This window comes from Malaclemys terrapin, chromosome 7 (assembly GCF_027887155.1).
Source record: "Malaclemys terrapin pileata isolate rMalTer1 chromosome 7, rMalTer1.hap1, whole genome shotgun sequence".
Taxonomy (NCBI): domain Eukaryota; kingdom Metazoa; phylum Chordata; order Testudines; family Emydidae; genus Malaclemys; species Malaclemys terrapin.
The window spans coordinates 111,553,251-111,575,096 of record NC_071511.1 but is presented as its reverse complement, the minus strand read 5'-3'; the positions used below and the strand labels follow the sequence as shown (position 1 = coordinate 111,575,096).

The 21,846-nt window shown below is 42.0% G+C and overlaps 1 protein-coding gene across 3 annotated transcripts in view; it reads left to right on the top strand.

The window, feature by feature from the left end:
• The window catches only part of GRK5 (G protein-coupled receptor kinase 5), a 233,169-nt gene that overhangs the window by 157,399 nt on the left and 53,924 nt on the right, over positions 1–21,846 (top strand). For 2 of the 3 annotated variants that reach the window (XM_054035580.1, XM_054035581.1), the window contains exon 4: positions 2,406–2,483. In XM_054035580.1, the coding sequence (XP_053891555.1) occupies positions 2,406–2,483 (78 nt within the window). Of the gene's footprint in view, positions 1–2,405; positions 2,484–21,846 lie in introns of those variants that run through there. The other variant, XM_054035582.1, reaches the window with a different exon arrangement.

The window sequence follows — 21,846 nt, the reverse complement described above, 5'->3', positions numbered from 1 at the left end:
TAATCTGTTTCAGAAACTCAGGCTTCTTCCACTTGAAATGAACTAAAATCTCTGTTTACACTGTTTAAGCCACAAAGCAAGACAATCACACATGTACCCAAGTCTAATTACATCCATTAGAGAGCAGTGGTACTTGCCAGTCAATCACAATGTCTGATACATACATTGAGAATACCACCTGAATTCCTGATCTCTGTTTTATTGAAGCAAATGCCATATTAATTCAAACTATATGACCAACATTTGATATGAATGCAGTTCCACTAAAATTGCTTAAAGGATCTGTTTGCTAAACCTTTTATATGGCAAAATATTTAGCATCTCAAAGCTGCTGATGGAACAATGAATGATAATTCTTAGATGATTTATGAGTTGTGTTGAATTGAGGGCTTAGTTATGCTCCCAAATCCTTTTCCATTGGGACATTGCCAAACACAAAAGCCAGAATCTATTGGTAATCTTCTGCACAGAGAGTAAAATTTAAATACAAATATTTTCTCTTCTTAAAAGACATTTTGTATTTAAATCTTTACTTTAAATTAAAAATCCCCTAGCCTGTCTTTGAAGTTATCATAAATGCATAGATAAAATGCAACTTCTCCGACCTTCTTTAATTTGCTCTTTTTTTTTTTTTTTTTTTTTTTTTGGTTGTTTGTTTTATCCTTTAGCAGAGATTCTGGGAGAAAAAAATGCTGTTAAGATTCTATAAACACTCTGGAGTGTTCATGCTTTCAAAAGCTGAAATGACCTATAGTCAGATACCATCTAAATGGACAGGAAATTGAATGAAAGATTCCAAAAAAAGCCCCTTGTATTAAGTTTTATGAGAACATAATCGGTTCATCCCCGACATGGTTACTAAGAAGCAAGTATTGTACTTGTGGATTTTATTCATCAGTGTATTTCTCATCAGCAGTACTGTTTTCTTTTATTTGTGGTCATTGTCATTTACCAAACTAAATCTGATTGGTTGAACAACCTGCTGTATAAAGCCTTAAGCTTAAGCTACAATGGCTAAATCAGCATTGGCTGGATACATGGTTAATAGCATTATTATTACTTTTGTGGTTTTCATGTTATTCCTTGGTCTTGTTAGCTAGAGTATTTATTACAGCCTTCCTTCTGATTTATTGTATCAAACTGAGAACAATGTATATGTCCTAAAGTGTGCAACAGTTCTGAAGTGCATTCTTCCAAGTGCCAGTTCAGACTGATCTACCGTATGTTGTCTTTTACTTCCTCCTCATTTATCATCTCAGACAGCTTGTATTGGACTAACTTACTTAATTGGTTTGGCAAGAGGGTCTGGGATCCTTTTTCTAATATGAACATTCATAAAAACACGTTGAACTGACTTTTTTTTCCCAGAAGGCCCTTTTGGTCATAAGACTGAAATCTTGTACACCAGGTAATGACAAATTAGAATGTCTCTAAGAATTTGTCATTATCATTTAGTTATTGTCTCACTTGGGGTTGCAAGCTTTAAATGGGTTTTTTTCCCCTTGTCTTTTAATGACTTGCATTGCTGAAGAATTTTAAGTAAAACGATTAATGTCTCAGTGATGCCTAAGTAATATTTTGTTTCCTAAATAAAGTTAATCCTAAAATTTACCACAGATCAGTGCTGGTACAATATGCAGAATCCTTAGAATAATATTTAAAAATGCAATGTGTGTGCTCTCTTTTGTAATGCACAATAGAAATCAAACAAGATTCCAGTATGTACTGAACATCACTCTTCGTTTAGTCCCTTTTATTTTTCTAAGCCCTGAAATATCCCAGGTTTTTGAGATCTCCAGTTTCAAAAGTGCATCAAAAAGCACTAAAGGTGATTGGCAAAATTTCTGCAGAGGGGGAAGAGCTTGAGAAATGAGTGTTATACTGAGAGAAAAAATTAAAATGCACAGCAGGACCCAAGCTTCCAAAAGCCCTACCTCTTGAGAGAGCTCTCCTTATGCCTAAGTAAAGTAGATTTTTCTGTCATAGAGATTAACAAAACAAATAATCCTCCTTTATCATTTGGAAAAATTAATTTCTACTCCCCACGTCTAAGTGAGTGAAAACAAATAAAGCTCAGTGAGAGGGGTTCTTAATTATCAGAAACATTTTCAAAACATTGGGGCTTGGCATATCTATCAAGTAGAAATGAATGAAATTTACTCATATGTGGCCTAGTCAAAGAGGGCTGGTTTCAGAGAACCGTTTTCTTGGTCTTGGTCAAAACATCTTGACGCCAGTGTTTTGCTTTTCAATTAGATCAACTATACTGGTTTACCTCCATCAGAAGATTATATTTGCCTTCCAAATTATTCAAGTGGAATGTTCAGATAAGGCCATCTCCAAAATGAAGTTATAACGATGAAGTGTGAGTACAAATGTTGATGGTTTCTTTATTTCTTTTCCAGGCAGAGTATGAAATTGCTCCAGATGAAAAACTGGGAGAGAAAGGAAAGGAAATCATGATGAAATACCTCACCCCAGAGGTAAGGGGCTGCCAAAATGATATCACTGAAGGAATGCAGGGCACTCCTCTGCTACACAGAGGATGATACAAGCTCTTAAACCAATGGTGTGCAGTTTAGTGGTAATATCCTCCGGGGAACAAAACTTAATCTGTTAAGTAAAACAGCCAGGTATAAGTGGAGTCACATTTCAGTCCAAAAATTCACTTTGAAAGATAATGAACTTTTTAGGGGCCTTATGCATCCATTGATGCATAAGAAGGTTTCTCTGGTCTCTTCCCTTTACGTAGAAGTTACACATATGCAGTATGAATACAATCCTCACACAGTGGCCATCATTAAAAAGCCAACATCTGCCAACAGATTCCACAGTTATTTCCTATCCTAATCAAACAGAAAAACAGTGACAATCCAGACACGATTATGTGGTAAGTGTTGGTGAGTGGTGGATTTTTAGTGGCAATTGCTATCTATCAATTAGTGAATTAGACTCCTTAATGTTGTATCTCTATCCCTTGTAAATACTTTATGGAGCTGTGTGTTTCACAAAACATGGAACACTGTTCTTCAGCTGCCTTCTTAAGGATAAAAAGCAACAAAGAGTCCGGCTACCCCTCTGATACTTTCTTAAGGATAGGTTCATACTCCGAAATCATATTCTTTTCTCCCTATCAAGTCCTTGCTGTTAAATCTTCAGTATTCATGAAGGAGAAAAGCTCATGTGAACATTGTGTCCACTGGGTGGCATTACGAACTGGACCACGAGGCTGCTGCAAGAATTTTGGGCAGGCTGCAGCTGGGACCAGTTCTTTTTTGTTTTTTGTTCATTTGCTGACCACATTTAACCTTTTGCAGAAGTCTGCGCCAGTAAGCAACAAACGCTGAGCTTCAAACACATGAATTATCGTAGGCTTTCAGCTGCTTCAAGCTTTCTAAGAGTAACTAAGTCCCACGACCACCACTTAGAGGATTTTACAAGAGGAACACGTTTAACCCCAAGGATAACGTATTACATGTTGTAGTAAATGCATTTAAAAACATTGAAATGATACAGTGTGATTTGGAGGTGGAAGGGCAGGGCAGACCACCTTTTTTCCAGTCAATCATTTTCCTACGATAAAGTTGATTGTGTACTTTAAGTTCTCTCAGAGAGTTGTCTGCAACCTAATTTTATTTGCTGAGCTGATTAGTTTTAAGTATATAAAGAAGAGATGCTGCTGGTATGAATTGCTGCTACCCATTCATTATAGACCCTAAGTTTACCACTGGGTTTTATTTTTCTAAGATGGTAGTTTAGGGTAAAGTCTCTGCTGCAGAATAATGAGGGACGCGGGTTGAAAATTTATAACGATGAAGTGTGAGTACAAATTCTCCTCTTGCCCCAGAAAGACCTGTTTTGTTTTTCTTTGCAGTGGAGAAGTGAGTGTTGGTGATGCTAGTGACATTTTAGCCCTAATCAAAGCGAGAGAAGGGCAGTGCTCACTGGCTTGAGTTAAGCACAACCAGGAACTGTGCAGTTTCCCAAAACGTTGCTGACAATCCACCTCAGTGCTGACCAACAGCACCGCTGCAATCCTAGGGTGTGTCTGCATCACAAGCCGTTGTGACTGACTGCAGCACTTGTAGACATATCCAAGCTAGCTTTGATCTAGCTAGCTTAGGGTGACCAGACAGCAAGTGTGAAAAATCAGGACGGGGGTGGGAGGTAATAGGAGCCTATATAAGAAAAAGCCCAAAAAATCGGGATTGTGCCTATAAAATCGGGACATCTGGTCACCCTAACTTGAATTACAGCAGCAGTAAAGCTGCAGCAACATTGGCTAGCTGCTTGAGTACATACCTGTGGTCCTTGGCAGACGTGAGCAGCTCATGTTGCTGCCTCTTCTGCTATGGCTTCGCTGCTATTGTTATTTGAGTTAGCTAGCTCACAGCAAGCTCAGGTTTGTCTACATGTGCTGCCATCACACCTCTGAGAGCTGTGTAGACAAACCTACTGTCTCTTGAGCAGTAGAAAATTCATTTCTTTCTCATCAAAAGGAAGGGTGGTCTTGAGGTCAAAGGAGAATCATAGAATTACAGAAATGTAGGGCTGGAAGGGACTTCAAGAAATCATTAATTTCAGCCCGCTGCACTGTGGCAGGACCAAGTAAACCACCATCACTGACGTGTTTGTCCACATCTTTACTAAGGTGTGGTGCCTAGAACTGGACACAGTACTCCAGTTGAGGCCTCACCAGTGTGAAGTAGACTGGGATAATTACCTCCCATGTCTTACAGGCAACATTCCTGTTAATGCACCCCAGATATTAGCCTTTTTCTCAGCTGAATCACATCGTAGACTCATGTTCAATTTGTGATCCACTATAACCTCCAGATCCTTTACTGCTTAGCTAGTTATTCCTCATTTTGAAGTTATTCATTTGATTTTTCCTTCCTAAATGAAATACTTTTCACTTGTCTTTACGGAATTTCATCTTGTTGAATTCAGACCAAGTCTCCAATTTATCAGGGTCGTTTTGAATTACAACCCTGTCCTCTAAAGTGCTTGCAACCCCTCCCAGCTTTGTGTCATCTGTGTATTTTATAAGCATACTCTCCACTCCATTATCCAAGTCATTATTGAAAATATTGAATAGAACTGGACCCAGGACTGACCATGAAGGACCCCACTAGATACGCTCTCCCAGTTTGACAGCGAACCATTGATAACGACTCTGAGTGCTGTCTTTCAAACATTGTGCACCCACCTTATAGTAATTTCATCTAGACCACATTTCCCTGGTTTGCTTATGAGAGTGCTATGTGGGACTATGTCAAAAGCCTTACTAAAATCAAGATATATCAAGATTTATTAATTATATTAAGACTCAGGATTTGGGGTTTCCATCCTGTGTCCTGTCATAATATTTACTCACCTGACTGTGCTGTGAGGCTTCATTCCTTTAAGATTCATAGGTAGAAGGGATTATAGAAATGCGAAGTTATATTATTTCCTTTGTAACCTAACTCCAGGTCTCCAGAGGTGGGAGATTAGTCCCTGCACTAGCCTCAGCCCTTCACTTTGTTATTACTGGAAGAAGATACTGTGTCATTTTTGTTTCTTTTTGGAGATGACGTCAGTGCAGCTCCATATGGAGGAGAAAATATTTCCCAGAGGCTAGTCTAATTGTGCCACTTCTGCAGACTGGTTACTAGATTTACTAATCCAAATCTCCTCCTTTCTCAAAGACCTTAAGGGCTTGTCTACACTACCCTACAAACAGTATTTAATTAATGCTAACTAGGAACTATTTTTTTTGTTCACACCTTTAGAGTCTACATGGCGGCGTTACAGTAAGGGAGTGTGCACTGCTATTCATCCCCCCTCCCCCATACACACCCACAGTCCGAACTGCAAGGCAATGTAGACATAGCCTAAGTATATAGAGCAGATGCCCTGATGGAGTACCATCCAAGCCAGCAAAGAAGAGCTCTTTTTCATTAGGGGTTTGCATTTCTCTGTTTAATTACCTGCCCATTAAAATAGACAAGTAATCTCAGATTCAAACACCTTCTGCTTTCAGATGAACGTTTCTCTTCAGCAGGTTTATGTCTGTACTTCAAAGAACCTCACTGTCTTGGTATAAAAATAGTTTGGCATAAAGCTTGATTGATGGAAGAAAATTGTAGATGTTCTTGATTTATTTCTTGAAATAATGGTTCAAATTTAAAATCAGAGTAAATTTGTTGCTGCTGCTGTTTGGAATGCAGGAACAGAAGCAAAATCAAACTAAAATGCCGACTCCATATTCTGGCTATTAATAATTATCATTATTGTTTTTATTTAGATTTCTAAGTAGTTTGTAGTGTTGTAGCTGTGTCATGCCCATTAGGATGCAGTGTATGTAATAGATCATCATTATATCACGGGATGCTCATAGCCAGCTTGCAGGCATGCCTGTCACACCCTGAGTGTCTGTGTGCTAGACAGCCCTGGTTCAGCAGCTCTGCCCCAGCAGTCTGTCTGCAGCCCCACTCTGGCTTCCACCAGTCTTAGTTACAACCAGCAAGGCGACCCCAACACACTCCCAGTTCCAAATTTCCCTACAACTGTGTGCCCTGAGTGTCCAGCCCTTCCCAGGGCCACTCAGAGTTCTAATAAGATTTGTTGCTCCTTTAAGTAGACAAAAGCACATTACAGCTTATTAACTTAACTGGGGTAAATACACCCTTCCCTTCAAACACAGCACTGAGCTGGTAAATAGTAAAAATAAAACAAATTTATGAACAAAATATACATAGGATTAAGTGAGTTCAAGTATAAGGAATGAAGATAGAAAGAGTTACAAGTATAACAAAATAAAATATATCATCACTCTAAAATATACTCAGTTACACATGCCATAGAAACAACAGGAAGAAAACATTTCCCCCAAATAAATAGACCATACGTCACTACCCCCAAAATCCTCATGTGACTCACACAGCTGTGAATTCCAGAGTAAAAGACCCTCTGTTGAGAATATTCAACACTAGCCCCCAGACAATCAAATCTAGGGTGTGCTAGCTCAGCACCTCCCTTTGGGTGTTGTGGAGAGAGGCAGTGCCTCAAATAACCATGACTCAGACTATGATCAAAGTCCACATCTTGAATTGAACTTGGAAGCAAATAGGTAACCAGTGCAGTTCATGGAGAAAAGTGCTCATATGTTTGCCATGGCTAATACAATAAATAAGGTAAGGAGCATCATTCTGTACTGGCTGTAGCCACCAGATAGTCTCCATGTAGAGCCCCACTTTAGAGGACACTTTGTGGCTTGTGGATTGGATTATTACAAGCATGTTTCACCATGGCAAGCTGCAGAGCTGCCTAACCAGATGCGGATAAAAATAGGTGCTTTTGGCCACAGAAGCAGTTGTAATTTCAAGCGTAATTCCAAGAAGGGATCCTCCATTCTTCCACCTTACCCTGATGCATTAACATTCCCTCTGTCTTGTTTGAACTAAGCTGAAGCCAGCATACTCACATCCAAAATCCCAGTCTCAGCCAAAAACTGGGAAAACAGAGCCATTGCACTATCTGGCTCTGATGGAAATGAGACCTAGAACTGCATCTACATACTCATGCTGCCTCAATGTAAGCTGATTTGCTGTCTTCATTAGTGGTTTCACACGAATGTTGAGCAGAAGAGGAGATCAAATAAATTCTTTTGGGATCTCCATATGAGATCTGTTGTGGCAGAGGAGCAATTACCCTAAGCCTCTCTAGGGGATACACGGAAGAGGAAATAACGGAATCACCTCAGGATTATATCGTTTTCCCCAGATAGGCGCCACTGGTGAGTCAACAAAATTTCATGTGCTACTGTATCAAAGGCCGGTGACAGAGACAGCCAATTCGGCATGGACAAGGCCTTTGTCCATCACTAAGAAGAGACCTCTATCCAACAAGATGAATGCTATCTCAGTGCCATACCCAGACAGAATGTCCGTCTGAAAGGAACTAGGAAATCTGAAGACTCCAGATGGCTTCAAAGTTGCCTCAGCACAACCTTCTCAATAATCTTCACCAAAAAGGAAAGGCTAAGGCTGGGCAATAATTCTCTGCAAAATTAGCACTGAAAGAGTTTCTTCACTAGGGGCTTGTTTGAGGGAGGGTGGCACCTTACTCCCTTTAGGAAAGCTTTAACAATCTCTACAAACAATGTACTCAACTCTAGGGTGGGCCAGAAAACAATAATTCTGATTCATGAAAAATGTTGAGGTTTCAGAATTTTCTTTCGTTCCTCATCGGAACAAAATTAAGACCTCTCTTTCTCATTCAGGTTTTGACCAGAAGTTCCACCCTGGACCTCAGAAACCTTTCTAATGAAAGTTTTGTCACGAACCAAAATATTTCCATGGAAAGTTTTGGTTTTGTCGAACTGGCATTTTTCAACACAAGACATTTTGACTAAAAATTCCTAACTGGTTTTACTCAACACTTTCCTCTTTGATAGAACTAGCCATGAGAGAGATGGGTGCAGCTCACAGGGCACAGTCTGAAGCACACTGGAAGCCTAAAAGGAAAGCAAATTTCTGAGGCTGTGACATGGGTTGATAAAAATGTTCATATGAATTTTCACAAACATTATTTTCCTGATTTCACTGGCAGGTTGTGTTTTGGCTTTTCATAAACTCATTGATATAATGGGAATGGTTGAGATTCTATCCACCTTATCTATGGATAGAAAGTTCCCAAGAGTAGTCATAGAACAGTTATAACTAAACCCAACACAGCTTTACTTCATTGCCTGGCTTCCTATTGTACCTGACTCCCCCCGCCCTCCCCACTGTAATAGCTGGCAAAGAGGTATACTTACATTAGTACTGCTTTTAAATTAGCGCTTTGCATTCCATCTCTCTGCATCATTTTTGTCTTGCTGTCTTTGTGAGAGCCACTGTACCTAACTCTACTAAATCATTAGCTCATTATTTTTCTCTCTCTCTCTCTCTCTCTGCAGTGTCTTGAGATACTTTGTCTGAGAGATGCTATATAAAAGCAAATTGATTTGAAATGGCTCTTAAGACATTCTCCATATGCCATTACAGTTTATATTTGGACTCAGCTGGGTACTAAAAATGTTACTGAATGGGATGGCTAATGTGCATTGTTATTCCCATTAATATACTTTACAGAATCCGCAGAACGGTAACTGCAGTCATTTTCTTATCTGAATTCCTATTCATTCACCTTTCCTTCAGGAAATGCACTGAATAAAGGCCATGCTTGCCATTTTTTCCCTTTTCTTCAGGAGGTGAATAGGACAAGGATATAGTTCCTTGTATTCCAGTGAGGGGAGAGCAATGGGTATTTTGTTTAAAAAAATGTGCCCTTTGTTTTTACAAACAATTATAGGATAAGGAAGGGAGGGCTTAGTCTTGTGAAGGGGAAATTGGCTGATCAGTAGTGTCTGGCCTTGCATTTGTGTACCAGCTAAGGAGTGCTGTGCATTCACATTAGGCTCTGTCAATTATATCAACTTATTTTTAATGAGGACGGGAGGAAATTACAGTTGCATGTTAACCTTTTCTGCTGGGCAAACTTCTCCCACTTGAGTCTAGTGCTCCCAGCGTTTGTATCAGTCGTGCACTGCCGTAGAATAAACGTCATCATTTTAATCCTGCTATTTGAGGATTTTATTTTCCACTATCAAACACATCTGTTGTCGTCTCCTTGAGATTTCTTTTCCTTTCTTGTTTTCTCCACTGGTGACATAAATGCAAAATCAAGGCACTCATCTTGCTGGATTAATCATCTTCTCAGATCACTGCTGCCTTCCATCTCCCATGAGGAAGACTCACTGTATCACTTTTTAATGATATTGGCTATATCCCATTTATGGAAGGGCAGGTCACATCATACTGAGAACTGCACTATCGTTCTGAGACCTCTTGCTATCTGTCTGTTTAAGTTATGCTAAATGCCTTGTAGGAAAGATTCTATAATTACTTTTTGGAGCAACCATGAACCGAAGTTGAAAGTCACTGGAAATGATGCTGAGAAAGAAGAAATTAAAGTTCAGATAAAAACAATCTAGAAAGCTTAGTGTGAGACAGAAGCTTAGGCTTGGTCCACACTGGGGCAGGGGATCGATCTAGGAAACGCGACTTCAGCTACGAGAATAGCGTAGCTGAAGTCGACGTTTCCTAGATCGAACTAAGTTTACTTACTGCGGGTCCACGCGGCGCAGGCAAGCTCCCCCGTCGACAGCGCTTCCTCCTCTCGGCGAGCAGGAGTTCCGCAGTCGACTGGGGAGCGCTTCTGGGATCGATTTATCGCGTCCAGATGAGACGCGATAAATCGATCCCAGAAGATCGATCTCTATCCACCGAATCAGACGGGTAGGGTGGACCTAGCCTTAGTGTTCTGAGAGACAAATTTTCCGGGATTGCTTTCTAGAACACTGCATTCTCAAGCAAATCCAGTCAGTTGGTCATATACCCAGCTGGCCTTTCTCTTTCCAGTTATACGTCTCAACGGTAACAAGAGAGCCACACCATACAGGACAGTACATTCTCTTTCACTGGACACTGTGTGTGCTCCTTGCAGTGTTTGCACAGAACATACCTGATGCATATCATGGTGGAGATGGGAGCCTGTATGAAGGGGAGTGGCTATCTGCAGTGCTGGTCGTAGAACTATTCTGAGGCTGCACAAGAGTCCCCTAGTCAGATTACCGACAAAGCCGTGAGCACTTGATTTTTGACACAGAAGGGGTGTGCGGTGTGGTGTGCCACGTGAACACAGCATGCTGCAGGGTTCTAAGACTGGCCATGGGTATTTACCAGCTCCGAATGTTATTCACAGCAGCTTTTACAACTATCAGAAGACTTTTAGGATTCCAAAGACTTTAGGTGAAATCGTGACTTGAATGAAGTTAATGAGAGTTTTGTCATTGACTTCAGTGGGGCCAGGATTTCACCCTCTGACTCGATGAATTTGCCATTCCTCCTTTTATTGACTTCACTACTATGTAGTGACTGTCCAGTGGTGAGTGTGTAACTTGAGCCTCCACCTTGTATCTAGCATAATCAATATATAACCCAGTCTCCAGAGAAATCAATATGTAATTGTTGTTGTTCCAGAGACTGCATAATCAATGTCTCTGGCGAGCCAAGTGTCTCAGTCCTAAGGAAGTTGGGCAATAAACTTTGCAGTGTGCTTTCTGTACAAGCAGATCTCCATGGATTCACATGGATGTTCCCATTTTGGCAAAGGTTCTGAACAGAAGTCCAGTGACCTTGCTCCTAAAATTAGTGCTTTATAATCAGGCTTTATTATTAATAAGCATTCTTCTAATTACAGGGGACAAGCTGTAATACAGCGTGTTAGTGGAATCTAAACAAAAAATGGTGCAACTGGTTTGATGAGGAGTTTCTTTGCTGTGGTCTCAGAGTAAATGACATTTTCCCACGGTTTGTTCAAGCCCTGTTCCCTAATACCTTACCCACTGTTTATAATACACACTCTAGCTAATTAAGCACTTAGGACTTCTGGTTCTTGCAATGATGCCATACTGCTGGATATCCTATTGAAAATGATATAGAGTCTGTTCTATTCCACTGTCCTAGAATAAATCTATGGGCACTCCTCTGTGCTCATTTGACTTACACGGGGCTATGCTGGTAGAACACTTTTTCATGTGGCTGAAAGGTTAGGCCAGGTACAATAACTGCACTGCTCACATTTTAAATGGAAATGCCGCTTGACTTGTCTTTGTGGCGGGGTTAAATTCTCAGGTTCATATGTTTATTGCTGAGCAGGCATTTCTCAACAGTTTGTCATGTGTGGTCAGGAAAATCACTGAGGTGACTTGGTCCATGGGCAAAGGGCATTTGTCTGGCTCAGGTTTAACAGAATTACTCTGGTTTGACCCTTTGAAAAATGGAAACTTGTGCCGGCTGAATCATGTCAGCAAAATGTGTACAACTGGACAGCATGTGAGTCATTCGATCTGGGCAGGCCTCGCAGGCTGTTAACTCACAGTAACTAGCGTCATGGAGACTATGTTCTAGCCAGTGTATCCGAGAAGTTAGATGGTGTTGCTTTCTAGAGATGTCAGCATTCAATCTACATGTGTTGGATGTTTAACCAACAACAATTTGTAAAGCTGAATTTTATAGATACACAACATTTACCTGAAATAATCTCTGCTGCAGTAACCTTTCCTTTATTAGCTAGGAGGGTAGTATGTCCACTCTGTTCCTAAGCCATTATCCCATGGCAGTCGTAACTGGCCAAACTGCAGCTTAGGTAGAAGGCAATTCTAGTATGTACATTGTAGCAATGGGCTAAAACTAATCATTTGTCTGAGTTTCTACCTCACACCCAAACCCTGAACTGCTGCACTTTGGATAAAATTGGATCCAACTCCAGCAAAAACCCTCGATTTGTTTTTCAAAACCTAAACCCAACTGACAAGGATTTACAAAATCTAAAACCACTCCTGGCTTTGCCAATCCCCCCTGCTGTTCCATTGGGGGAAGATAATCTTCACTTCCCTCCTGAAAATTGTGCTGCAGATGTTATACACATGACATTGTTCCTCTCAGAATTAGCTGGGTGGAGAAGAGATTCCTACATACTGGACAAAGTTTATAAAGTTCGTCAAAGCACTATGATGCCAGTTACTGAAGTAGCCAATTATTATTAATACTAATAATAGTGTACTGTCTGGCAGGGGAATCAAAACATAAGTATGTCTCTTATTACAGCTTGCTTATTTCTTATGGCGTTGGGTGGAGAGAAGAAGCAAGTTTCCCGCCATGCTTGTATAACCCACATAACCTAGATTGGTATATATGGGTCCCACACTGACCAGGGACGTTTGTCCTGAACATCAGAAGTCCACAGCAGTTCAAATCTCCATATGGGCCAATACTTATAACCTTGCTGGTGGGGATCATCTAGGGGACTTGAACCTGGAATCTCTGGATCTAAAAGCATGCAGGGGTTTGGGGGTGTTCCACTTCTTGAGTTAAAGGAGCATCTGTGGTAGCTTAAAAGCAGTAGCAGACTGATCAACTCTTATACATGGTGCTGCCAGTAGAAGGAGACACAGACTCACACGGGGATCATGCAGATTACTATTAGCCTGTTTGTGCTAATACCTGCCGTCAGTATGTCCCCTAAGAGTGACTGTTAAAGTGAGGTTAAATATGATGCCTGCCTCCTGATTTCTCCATCTAAAAGCTACATTAACCAACTAGCCTTTTATGAATGGGCTTGGCAGATTTACAATGTGAGACATGAGAGTTATGCTCTTATCTGGTAAAATTTAAGTGGGAAAATCAGTTTGCTAATAGCATTAGAGTGTTTTGTTTTAACGGATCCAAAAATCACAGCAGCCTCTTAAGACACCATTTTGGTCTCACAAGTAATAAATACACAAAATGTATTAAATGCATCAAAACCTCACTGGAGAAAAATCTCTTTTTTAAAAAAAATACGAGCGTCCAAAAATTCCTTTGATGGCAGGTGGGTTTAAAACATAACCAGCTTATTCGTGCTGTGGAAAGTTGGCTCTCAGAGAGCTCAACTTCAATTTTTTTTTTAAAGGTAACTACACATGTTAAAAGCACTTGACCTGCATGCCAAGCCTCTGCTTGTAAATTAACTTAATATCATTTAATCAGGCTAAAGCCTGGACCCAATTCAAAATCCTAGCATCATAATTTAAATATCCTAACACAGCTGTTGTTTGTCCAACAGACAAAACAGAGGAAGAGCAGAATATGCCACTGTAAACAGCATGTCATCCTGAACAATAAACATCTTTCTTCTTTATTCTCTTCTGACGGCAGTTACTGCGTGTTATCTAACTGGCGTTCACATGGGACACGTGATCCGGGGACTCCCTTCTTAAAAGGGGTCGGTGTTTGTGTGACTTTTTGTTCTGCTCTCATGTGGGTGTTTCTAGTCTTTCAGTAAAAGTGGCGCCCAGCTTCCTGTTTTATATTCATTTTACTCATTTCCAAATTGTTTTTAATACCCTCAAATAGCTAGCTGCCTGTTGGGGTTTCATTACACACACTCACTCACTCTTGGGATTTTGACCTATTAGTAGTGAAGCTCATTATTAAAGAGGGCCAGAGCCTGCAAACTTTGCGCCCAATCCAACTCCCATTGCAGTTGGGAGCAAGAAACCCTCTGACTTCAGTTGAAGCTGGATCCAGGCCTCTAATGCACGTGAGCAAACCTTACTCAGTGCAAGCAGCTCCAATGACGTCAGGGGCGCAGCTTGTAAGGGAAGAGTTACTCACATGCATAAAAGTTGCAGAATCAGGCCCTGTGTCTGGGGTGAGCTAATTTGGGCAGAGGTCTGTCTGTTTTCCCACTAGAAAGCCATTAAATAACAGCGAGATTGTAAATGAGTTTTTATAGATTTAGGGACTTTTTTTTTTTTTAATGGAACAAATGACAGTTGGTTTACCACAGCAAGCTAAGCTGTGACTATTGCAACATAAGGTTGCTTGCTAATGTTTAGACAACGCACCAGTGATGGGAGAATGTCAAAAGGTAGAGAAGTTCCAATAAGCAGTTGAGCAGCTGGTTGCTTATCCAAAAGTATTGAGCATGTTAAACTGTATAGGAAAGCTTATTAGAACAACTTTCTCATATTATCTTGTCGCTCCTGTTGCCAGGTTTTGCACGGGAACAGAAATCTGAGCCAGGCACAAAAGAAAAATGATTGTTGACAACAGTTATCTACATTTTTTTTAACCAGAAAAATATGTTCCGTTGAACTAGAGATAGACAGGTCAGGTTTGAACTTTCCACAAGTGTCACAGCCTTCAGATCTGGGGCTTGGGTTGGCCTATTTTATGATATGTAGGAGGGTCAGATGACAAACTGGGATTCTAAAATCCAGACTTTCCTAATGGTATTTGATTCTGGGGTTTGTGCTGAGGTCAGGCCAAAATGTAGCAAAAGCAGGAAAATGTAGATTGGTTCTGATTTTCTTCAAACTAAGTGAGGTATACCGTGACTTCTTCTCACAGATGTTTGATTTTTGGCTGAAATCTTGAACGTGTGCCTGGAAAACGAGGCTTTTGAAAGAACTTTCTATTCTATTCTCTTGTTTAACTTCTTATTTTATCATTATTAACCCACATGAGCTTTCCATAGAAGTATAACAAATCTCATTCATAACCTCAATTGTTACCTTTAAAAGACCTGTTTGTGTTTAATGAATCTTATCATTATCTATATATGTATTTTATTCAAATTTCAAAAATGGTAACCACATATTGTAAAATCTACTTGATCCTGAACAAAAGACTGTATGTCATTTTTTCCCATTGAATGGATTTCTCATACTTTATTTCTCCATGCTACTAATGTTGAGAAATCTGTCCTTTTCCGATAATGAGGTATCACACATCTAGCTGCTAGTAGTAATTATGCTTGTTACACCCTGATACCCCAATATTCACCACTGTTGTGTAATTAGGATATTTCTTATACAAAGTATGCCTTGTGAGATGCTATTCTAAAAGTCTTAATCTGCAAGACATTAATATCTCGTTGGATTGTATATGCTATCCTAGTATGTGAAGTTATGAGGTTTAGCTAGGTTATGTGTTACTGAAACATGTTGTGAGATTGAAAACATCCACAAGCATGTTGTTCAGGTACAACAGTAAAAAGGCCAAACAATGTTAATGGCTAATTGATGAAATACACACAAGCACAAGGATTACCCCAGGAACTGTGTATAATAGAAACCTCTCAGAGATAACACTACCCAATGGGAACTGTTTGACCCACGTCCAGGGCCGGCTCTAGGCACCAGCAAAACAAGCAGGTGTTTGGGGCAGCACATTTGCAGGGGGCGGCATTCTGTCCATCCTTTTTTTTTCTTTTAAACTCACTTCCTCCCCTCTCGCAACACTGTAGAAGCGGAGAACCCATGGGACCCTGGGAGCTGTAGTTCCTTGCCTAGCTCCCTGCCTATAGAGCCAGCCCTGGAGCAGAGAAAGAACTACATTTCCCAGCAATCCCTTGGCAGCTATCAACAGGAAAGGGAGGGGGAGGGAGTGAGGTAGCTGAGCCATGCTGCAGCCTGCTGTGAATGGAGAGCTGGCTGCTAGAACGGGGTGGCACTGTGAGTGGGGGACAAGTGTGCCCAGCCCAAGGAGTAGAAGGCTTTGCCCCAGATATCCCCTTCAGAAGACTTCCCCAGACTGGATTAGGGATACTGGTGTGACCTCACCTTGCAGCCCCCAAAGAAGGAATTGGGTGGACTAAAGGGACAGTGCACCTCTCTATCTGAAGCCTAGCAAGGGAGGTATGTGGATCCCACTAGACTTTAAAATGAAAAGTAAGGGAGGGGAGGCTCTGCTAGAGGACCTGGGCAGCTTTAGATACAGTACCAGGCACGTAGGAGGATTTCCACTTCTGAGCCATGGAAGCAGAAATTGACTTTTCCTTTCCAGATATAGCTAATATTCAGAAAGGGAATCTAGCACCTGCCTTCCAGATTTGAACATCCTCAAAATTCACTAGTGCTCAAGCTCAATTTGGGCAGCTGTTACTTCATTTCTCCCAAATCAAATATACTGATCCACTGTAACTTGCTGTAGAAAAAGTAGGATAAAAAATTGAGCAAGCAATGTTTCCTGGTGATTTTTAGGACTGGAATTCCTATTTTGTTTGTTTGTTTGTTTTTTGTTTAAAAGGAAGACAGTGATTGCATTGGCAAATTCCCTATAGAAACAAAGAATGGAACAAAAGAATAATAAAGGCACCTCAACTTTTCCTCATTTATGTAGGACAGTCTTATAATATGCATCCAGACATCCTCCAATCACACAAGCTGAAAATTGTTCCACTTTACTGCAGTTCTGTAACCATATGGGAACCAATCCTGTCTGTGTTCTGTGCACATCCAAAATTCCTGCTGAATGACCCGCCCTGGGAGCGAGTTACCAGTGACCCAGGGCTGGGACAGCAGGAGGGTGCAGGTTGGGGGGAGAGCCCAGAGCTGGGGCAGCAAGGAGCGTGGGGAGCCCAGGGCTGGGGTGGGGGGCAGCCGAAATTTTTTTGCTTGGGGCGGCAAAAAACCTAGAGCCGGCCCTGCCCACGTCACAGCAAATGAGCTTTCCAGCAAGTGGGGAGAAGATATAAAAGGGGGAAAATGACATCATTGTTTATTTACTAAGGTAATCTATGACTTTTTGTAGTTAATACATTTAGTTCTTGTTTATAACATAACCCAGTTTGTGCAATTAATATCTGGGGGGCAGCAAGAAGCTGTGCACATCTCTCTCCACATTGAGGGGGAGGGTGATTTTTTATGAGCTTGCTCGGTGCAGATCTTTCTATACAGTGCAAGACAGTATTATTTTGGGTTTATTTCCCAAAAGGGGTGTGGGTGTGAGTGCTGGGTGAGTCCTTTCACACACAGCTGGCTTCAGTTAAATAAATAAATGGAGATATCCTATCTCCTAGAATTGGAAGGGACCTTGAAAGGTCATCAAGTCCAGCCCCCTGCCTTCACTAGCAGGACCAAGTACTGATTTTGCCCTAGATCCCTAAGTGGCCCCCTCAAGGATTGAACTCACAACCCTGGGTTTAGCAGGCCAATGCGCAAACCACTGAGCTATCCCTCCCCCCAGAGTCTACAACTGTGTGTGTGTGTGCGCGCGCGCTGCAAGATGCCAGAGAGCATAATTCAGCAAAACAGGGAGAGGGAATCCAGGCAGGTGGAGCAGGAGAGGCTCAATGAAACTCCAGTACATCAGGTGGCATCCCGGACTGGGGGTCCAACCCCTCACAGTGGCCCAGCGACAGGGTCATGTGCACAGCTTATTGCTCTGAAACACTGGTTGTGATTTTAAGTGAGTTTTAAGTGTGTTGGCCAGAGAACAGACAAAGTGGTTACTGTTTTGTTATTTTCTGTTTGCTTATTTTGGGAAAGGGAAGTAGGGACAGGAAAATGAGTAAAAGTGAAGCTACCAAAAAGTTGGAGCTCTACTGGTTGCAAGTAGAAGAAAATGAAAAGATGCATAAGAGACAGAATTGAAACAGATGGAAATGGATGAGCAAAAGGCTGCACCTCAGAGGGCCGTGGAACTGAGAAAGCTAGAGGCTGAGGAAGCCCGAGAATGGAGAAAACTGGAGGCTGACAAAGAAATGGAGGCAGAAACAGCCAGGCAGAAGTTAGCCCTGGAATTGAAAGACAAAGAACTGGAGGAAAAAGAAAACGAGAGGAAGCATCAGCTGGCCATAATGGAGTGGAAGAGACAGAACCCCCACTACGGGACCCCCCTCTCCAAAAATCCACAAGTGGAAGCGGTTGTGCCCTGCGTACAAGTCTGGGGACATTGCTGAAAATTTCATCACATCTGAGAGGCTGTGTGTGCTCTGTGCAATTCTTGAGGATCAACAGATGACCATTTTGGTTGCAAAATTGACGGGGAGAGCTCTAGACATATTCAATAAGATGCCAATTGGTGATGCTTCCAATTATGGTAAATTTAAGGAATTGGTTTTGAAACAGTTTCAGATTACACCTGAAATTTACAGAGCAAAATTTAGAAGCCTTAAGAGAGGGGCTGGATTAAGTAATGTGATCTATGTGAACCAAATGAGAGATTTACTGGATAAGTGGGTTAGAGGAAAAGCTATTGCAAGCTTTGAAGCAATGTGTGATTTGGTTGCTCAGGAACAGTTCCTGAATATGTATAATGATGGTGTAAAACAGTGTTTATGGGATAAAAAGGTAGAAACGGTCGAAGAACTTGCAGCTTTTGCAGATAATTTTGAACAATCCCAAGCACCTATTAGGAATAAGTCACAGGCAGAAGGGTTTAAGTTTGGTGGGAAGCCAGGTCACCGCTTTATCCCTGGGAAAGGGTGGGTGGCCGGGAGGTGGGGCACTCACCCTCTCAGATTCCTACCTCCCATACCTGTCCCAAACTGCCCTTAAAAACAGGAGACCTTAGAAGGTGCTTCCACTGTAATTCTACAGAGCACCTGAAGTATAACTGCCCCAGATTGAAGGAGAATAAGCCTCCCCTGTCCCATGTTGGCTTGGTTGTCCTCAGGCCCAAGACACCGGAGGGTACCCCCATAACTTATCAGACCTGCTTGGTGGACACTGGGCCTGGTGAACCAGACAAGGAACACATTAAGATTGTCAGAATTGGTGGCACAGAGTGCCTGGGTTGGAGCAATACTGGGGCCCAGCTCTCTCTGGTTCGACAGAGTGTGGTCCCAGAGGTTAGTATTTTACCTGGGCAAATGGCCATCATTAAGGGGGTGGGGCTGGAAAGGTTCCCTGTACCACTAGCGAAGGTTTGTGTGGAGTGGGAAGGTTTGGAAGGCGATTTACTTGTGGGGATGCTAGAGGACATCCCAGTGGACATGTTGGTAGGGAACAATTTTTTCCACAAGGCCAGGACTGATGGTGTGGTAACTTGCAGCATGAAGGAGTGTTATGTAGGGTCCCCAAAGGAGGAGGAGAGGGTGTTGCCTGCCAGTGAGAAGGCTGTTCCAGCTGGTAGCTGCAGGTCTGACACAGCCAAACCAGTAACAGATCTTGCCCTAGAGAGCACCGAAGGGTGTGTCTCAGAGAGGAGCTCGGGGAAGGGTGTTGGAACCTTAGAATCCACAGAGGAGGTGGGTCAGGGTTCCATTGGCACTGCAGTGCAGGGCGGCAACATGCTTCCAATTGAAGAAGTGGCGGAGTCAGGCCTCTGCCCGACTGAAAGCAACGGGTCCCCAGGGTCGGGGGCAGGAGAGATGTTGTCAGTGTCTGAGGAAGTTATCCCAAGTATTAGCTGCAATATAAAGAATTAATACTAATAATAACATAGCTACAGCTCATGCTCTTATGCACTCCCAATGTCAATTCCGATAATGTGATATCAAACAAAAATATTCTGGAACTACGAAGCCTTGTGTTCAGCCGGCTTGCCTCCGTCAGACCCAGATGACTCTGTGGTAGGAAAAGAAAACCCAGCTGTCAATTACTTAAACTGATGCCGTTGCTCATGATCTGAAACTGGCTGTTTTCTACAAATGCAACTTGCTCTGAAGGTCAGGGGAAAAAAGATCTATTCTCAAACATCTTTGTGCCTTACCAAAGAGACCAGTGAAATGGGTGTGCGATGGGACAGAACTGTGGCCCCTTCTCTCATGGGGCTGACACCTATCTGATCCATGCCCTAAAGGATCACTGTCTCTAGGATACCACCCTACTGCCTCCTCTCTGACTGCACTCTCCTCCCCTCTTTCGCCTTTCTCACCTCATTCCCCTCAATCGGTTCCTCACTAGCTCACCCACTCCACAAGCCCGGTTTACCTCTTCCTCCCCCCTCAGTCTCTGGATTAGATTAAATCTTGGCTTGTGCTGGCCTTTCCCTGCCCACTGGGGTGGGAGTGGAAATTGCAGTGGCAGAAAGTGGCTGTACCCTCCTCCCCCAGCGAGGGTCCCTGTATAGCCTGGGTTATGGAGAGTCAGCATATCCCCATTGCAGGGGCACCAGTGGAGCCTCCAGTGGAAATACCATCTGCCTCTCCTGGGGTGAGTCCCCATTGGCAAGCAGAAGGCTTGTGCAGCAGGATGAAACCGGCTCACTATCTCCGCTCCCCAACTCCAGACATATTCATCTAATGCGCTTTCTCCCACCCTCCTATACTATCACATACAGTGGTGCTCCCCTCTGCAGCCATCAGACCTTGCATTCATCTAAGAAGCACTCACACTCAGTCCATTTTCTTTCCAATCCCTTCCCTGATTGCAGGACCTCTTATCACCACCACGTTCATCTGACTTACAGTGGGGGCAAACTTAAGCACCACTAGGCATCATTAACCGCATCCTATAATGGCTGCACCTTCCAGAAACATCTGGAAGTGGATATGGGATGGATGCAGCAGCAACAGAATTGGTATTGCATGCCAAAGGTTTGCTAGTATTGACACAGTCTGTTGCTTTCGGTGCTGCAGAGCGGTGAGAGATATGCAAATATGCAGATCAAATGAAGCTGCAGGACAGCTGGACAGTTATTTTTTCCAGGTTCTCTTAGACGCATGACCATTATGATCACATCATACTATAGGACATCTGCTTTTCATCTGAAACTGTTCCTTTCAGAGCTTTCATACCTCTTCTAATTTTTAGCCCACGTAGAGAATTTGCAAATCATTTACACATGGAATGTCGGTTGCCCACATCTGAAAATATACACATCATTGAGACATAAGTGCTTGGACCTGGAGACAGCTTAGGAAAAGTTATGGCTTGACCTTTTGTCCATGGACTGAACCATTTTTAATTAATTTTAGACTAGTTTGTCGTGGAATGTTTTCAGAAACTGAAACGTAACATATGCTGAACATTATTTGTTTTATACAAGCAACATTTAAAATAGCACATAATGATTCAACATCACATCATTGCAGCACGTCTGAAACTTGCCAGCAATGTAGTCATATTTATGATCAGAGAGCTTGCATGCAATCAATACTATTAAAAAAATATATTCTTGTTCATGTCTAGCTTTGCTTCTATCTCAGCATTTATGTTTTAAGGCTCTCTAAGGAGTGGCATCCACTGCCCTAGAGCGAGTATGGGACGGAGCCTGTATTCCTGGGTTCAATTCCCTGTGCTAACATACTATGTGACAATGGCAAGCTATGTATAGTCTGATTTTCAGACGTGTTGAGCACCCACAGCTTCGTCTTACTTCGGTGGTACTTCTTTATTTTACTAGGAGTTGTGGATGTTCAGCACCTCTGAAAAATGGGGAGGTTATTACCTTCTCTATGCTCAGTTTATCCATCTGTAAAATGGCTGTAATAATAACAACAACTAGCTCTTCTATAGTGCTTTTCATCAGTAGATCTCAAAGT